The 4,634-nt window shown below is 40.0% G+C and overlaps 1 protein-coding gene across 4 annotated transcripts; it reads right to left on the bottom strand.

Annotated features, from left to right (window-relative positions):
• Positions 1 to 779: 779 nt before the first annotated feature.
• Positions 780 to 4,445, bottom strand: cinp (cyclin dependent kinase 2 interacting protein). Of its 4 annotated transcripts, XM_017303620.1 has the most exons (6): positions 4,345 to 4,445; positions 3,007 to 3,178; positions 2,040 to 2,184; positions 1,723 to 1,852; positions 1,204 to 1,295; positions 1,015 to 1,106 (listed from the first exon to the last, which is right to left on the bottom strand). In XM_017303620.1, the coding sequence occupies exons 2-5, from the start codon at positions 3,156 to 3,158 to the stop codon at positions 1,210 to 1,212; spliced, it is 513 nt and encodes a 170-aa protein (XP_017159109.1). In that variant the 5' UTR covers positions 3,159 to 3,178; positions 4,345 to 4,445; the 3' UTR covers positions 1,015 to 1,106; positions 1,204 to 1,209. The 4 variants fall into 4 exon arrangements, with proteins under 4 accessions (XP_008401832.1, XP_008401831.1, XP_017159110.1 ...); XM_008403610.2 differs by lacking the exon at positions 1,204 to 1,295 and having other exon boundaries at positions 780 to 1,106; XM_008403609.2 differs by lacking the exon at positions 1,204 to 1,295 and having other exon boundaries at positions 780 to 1,106; positions 4,316 to 4,428.
• Positions 4,446 to 4,634: the final 189 nt, after the last annotated feature.

The following is a 4,634-nucleotide window of genomic DNA, read 5'->3' on the forward strand; positions in this document are numbered from 1 at the left end:
TGCAGGCATGACATGCAGGGAAGCATTTACTAAAAAGGGATACAGTTTGTTATCCATACCATGAGCATATGGGAAAGCAGCAGTTTGGTTTAATTCTGAGGAAAAAAAAAAGCTCTACAAACGAGGTTTGCTTTATATGTGTTGATAGAGAAGGTCAGGAGATGCTTTCAAGAAATGAGCTACGGTATGAAGACGCTAGGCGTAGCCAACAAGAATTTGAGTGTGGCGTTGGGATGCATGTGGTTGAGTTATTGAGGCTGAACAACATAAATTTAGATTTAATCCTCCAGACTTCAAGCATTTTCAAGAAAAGAGCGTTGCCATGGGGAGAGAGGATGGAGACAAGGATATTCTGGAAGAGGAGGATARCTGCAAGAGYGAAAGAAGGTTTACAGGATGGAGGACAGAGRAAAAAAAGAACGGGAGATGAAGATGGTTGCAGCCTGTCAGATCATTTCAGTAAAGATCTGTAACTAAAGCTCTACTGAACGAGGCTGGCTTGCTTCTTTCCTTCTCCCAAAGCAAGAGTCCATTTCATTTCACTCAGGCGTGATCAGTATGAGGAACTACAGCAAAGTCATTGACTTGATGCTATTGTTTGGATTTTCTTAATGATGTGAAAAAAACCCAACTAACATAATAAACCCAACTAATCATAAAAATAATGAGTGGATCCGCCTAAAGACTATCTTTGATAGATTTAGTTAATATCCTACCGTACAATGTTCTAATTAGTTAACTGGATCAGGAAGAAACGACAAGAAAAATGAAACAAAGTCTAAAATACAAAGCTAAACCTTTATTTCATCGCACCGATTTAACCGTTTTATTTACATATTAACAAAAACAAGCAAGTTTCAGGTGTTCAAGCRAACCGGCTCAATACACGGAGTGCAGCGATAATCACAGCAATCGATGGCCGGTCTCCAGCAGCAGCGCCTCCAGGGCTAACCGGGTCTGGGCAGGGATGAACGGCTGGTGGAGCCAGCAGGACAGGTAGACCATGTGCAGGTCAGCGACGGCGGTGTGGGCCAGTTCCCGCAGAATTACCTGCTTCAGCTTCAGCTCCTGACTGAAGGCAGCCAACAGAACCCGAGAGGACTCCTCTGAAACACACAGGTAGACACGAGTACATAAAACCACAGAGGCTTGAAGGAGACGACCATGGAGGGGTTTTATTTGTATAACATTTCAACATGGTACCTATTCTCAGCAACCTTTACAAAGTTCTTGCGACTGCTGAAACTGCACAGAACAGCACCTTAGAGACCTAATCAACTGTAGAGTCCAAAAACCTAAGAGTGTATAAAGAATGAAACATAAATAAACCACAATGATTCCTTCCACTGTTTTTTCAAAGCAAAAAAAAAAACAACAACAAAAAAAAAAAACACAATCTGTGGTTCTTAAAAACCTGAAAAACTATGGAATTTGATTTCAGCTTTTTCTAGATCTGGATAGAATAGAAAAATATTTATATCCTGTCAAAATGCTGCGAGCCTCCTTCCATGTGCTCTTTCTACTCTACTTCCTATCGTCTATCCATACAATTCTTCCTTCCTGGCTCCATCCCTATTCTTCCTTGCTTCAATCTTTCCTTCCTTCCATGCTTGCTTGCTCTCTTCCTTCCTGACTTATCACTGAAGCACACAAACAAACCMCATCAGAGTTTAGTTAGAGTTCAGAGTGAAACCCCAGAGATCTAACCAAAGGTGGACTAACCAAACTCTTTGGTCTTCCAGCTGTGGCAGAGAGGTGACGTTCTTCCTTCAGGTCCAAACTGAAACTCCTCCAGATCCTGGATTCCTTGCTGTACACTCATCAGATGCTCCATCTTTGCCACTATGACAACCTGAACAAATGAAAATCCCTTTAAAAACAAACCTGTTTTGGATCTAGCATCACCTGTCGACGATAAGGCCATGTTAATGTCGGCCTTAATATTAATTTGCTGCTCCTGATAATGACAGGAAGTCTTAATGACCCGAGTCTTCACTCCGTTGATTCGTATGCTGAGCTGAAGCTAAACGAAGCATCACCATTCGATCAACGACAGCCTGCAGCCTGGAGCATTCATCCTGCAGCTCTGCTGCTCCAGCTGCCTGCTGCTGCACAGCTGAAGGAAACGTCTGACATGCTGAAGCTGGAGGGGAGTCATCCGGAGGCTGCTGGTCTCGCTGAGAACTGAGGAAGAAAATAAAACAGAAAAATAACAGTCAAATGATGAGTGCATTTTTTATTGAATAGTTTCTGGGTCAACTATGGGCTAGAGCACAGGTGTCAAACTCAAGGCCCGGGGGCCAAATCTGGCCCGCCGTAGCTTTTTATGTGGCCCTCTGGACTCCAAATTACATCAATAAGTCCTTCCAGTTTTTCACAAATCTGCAAAAATCACACAAAATCAACAAATTTCCACATTTTTTTCCTGATTTTACTGCAAATTTTCTCAAAATTGGTCAAAAACATTAAATCCGTAACTGATACAGCGAGTGATAAAGAGTCACATTTAACATCATACATTAGCGTAAATACTGTAAAATAACAATTACAAATATTTCTTAATATTCACCACAAAATCTGTCATTTTGATTGCAAAAATAAACACTCAAATAATCACAAATCCTGGAGGAACAGCTATTTATTGATATTTTAACAGTTTTATTGGTTTTATCAATAGATTCTGGGGCAACCGGCCCTTTAAGAACATTCAGATTTTTGATTCGGCCCAAATAAAAATGAGTTTGACACCACTGGGCTAGAGGATGATCTCACTGTGAGCAGCCGAGATTGTTCTGAGTAGATTGGAGCAAAAACATCTCATTTTGTTTTTACTACGGTGGTATAGGTGAGATGTAAATTAATTAGATTCATGGGGCTAAAGCAGCACATCTTACAGCCATCAAATGTGCTGTGATTAGTATTTAATATATTCTTAAAAATCTAATTACAGTACGTTTACTAAGAAAACATCAAACTACAGGAATGTAAAGAACTGAACACACTCACTTCCTCATGTTGACGATGTTTGTTGCAAACTGGAATCCGTCGTTGTTCAATTTTTCCCACTTCAGCATCAGGTTGTGCCAGTCGGCCGCATTGTCTTTGATCTTCCGAACACTTCCTGTGACTGCAGAGAACTTTGTGTTGGACGAGGACATTGGAACATCAGCCGGGACACCTGGGAACACATTCACACACATATCAACACAAATTGTCTCTGTGGAAACCTATTCCTATGCATAAAAACAAGCCAAGATGAACACCGCTCAGTATATTAGATCATATTAGAATGATAGAATTGTAGAAGTTTTTCAGCATGGCAGATCAGAGTTCTATCCACTGTCAGGAAATCTTGATGAAGTCTATAGAGGACTCCCAGCAGAAGGATAACGTCATTTAGATGTGAATTGAGCAAATCAGTGTGTGGAGGCGCCATCATTTTCTCTAACTGAAACACAACTGAAGTTATTACATTTTTGGACCAAAAAAGGACCAATCTAGAGTCAGCAAGCAGCTTCAGTTGTTGCAACTGCACAGTAATGATCAGGCCTGAAATATGGGTGTAGTGATAGACTCAGTCCTGAACCTTCAGAGCCACATAAAAACAATTACAAAGTCAGCCTTTTATCACCCGAAGAACATTTAAAGGACTGATGTCCCAGCAAGATCTAGAGAAACTCATTCATGTGTTTATCTTTAGTCACTGGAGCTCAGAGAACATACTTTAAAATACTGTTGTTTATAAATCACTGAATGGCCTAGTAGCAAAATACATTAAACAGAAGACCTGCTCCAAACCTCTCAGATCTTCTGGTTCTGCTCTGCATCTTCAGAAACAGAACCAAACATGGACAAGCAGACTGTAACAAGCTTTTACATTACTGACGATGAAAAATTATTTTTCTTCATTATTATAAACTGTTTGATGGCTAATTGTGAGCTATAAATCTCTTTAATCCCGTTAAAAGGCAACTCCTTGGTTTCACTAAACGATGTCTCCCTTCCCAATATGGCGGGCGCATTGACGTGAAGCTGCAACTACGGCCCAGTATGTAGCTCGTTTTTGACTATGTTCTGAAATTTGTGTTATATTTGTTGACAGTTAGTTACTGTCATTCTATTTTATTCAAGAGTAGGATTAGGAAACATTTATTTAAGCATAAATGTTTTTTAAAAAATCGGATGTTACCTTGTATCCTAATCCAGTTTTCTAAAACAGCAATCCGTAAACTGCTGCCCAGACGACCACCCTCCGTCTGTACCTGTCTGCAGATAACCCACCACTTTCTATTTGAAGGAAAGATATGTTAGTTACATTAACACGTTAGTCCATTAGTCACCTACTTGCCAGTTTGTTCTTCTTCTACTGCTTCTTCGTTTTGTTTTGTCTCAGATGGGCCGTGAGCGCCGCTCCTTCTTCTTCTTCTAGTTGAATTTTAATGGCGGCTGGCAACAAACTTTAGGTAAGCATTACCGCCACCAACTGGTAAGGAGTGTGGACCACATGACAAAAAAAACAACAAAAAAAACAACTATATCCTATTAAACAACTTACACTGTTTAAGAAAATAAAATAAGGCCTCATATCCTCTACTTCCTGAATCTTTTTGTAATAAATCAACAATATCAAATTT

The sequence above is a fragment of the Poecilia reticulata genome, unplaced genomic scaffold, assembly GCF_000633615.1.
Source record: "Poecilia reticulata strain Guanapo unplaced genomic scaffold, Guppy_female_1.0+MT scaffold_957, whole genome shotgun sequence".
In the NCBI taxonomy this organism is placed as follows: domain Eukaryota; kingdom Metazoa; phylum Chordata; class Actinopteri; order Cyprinodontiformes; family Poeciliidae; genus Poecilia; species Poecilia reticulata.

Coding starts and splice junctions, on each gene's coding strand:
- cinp (XM_008403610.2), bottom strand. CDS start 3,158: ATGTCCTCGTCCAACACAAAGTTCTCTGCAGTCACAGGAAGTGTTCGG. Junction 2,185..3,006: donor AACATCGTCAACATGAGGAA/GTGAGTGTGTTC, acceptor TTTCTTCCTCAG/TTCTCAGCGAGACCAGCAGC. Junction 1,853..2,039: donor AGGCTGTCGTTGATCGAATG/GTGATGCTTCGT, acceptor TCATTTGTTCAG/GTTGTCATAGTGGCAAAGAT.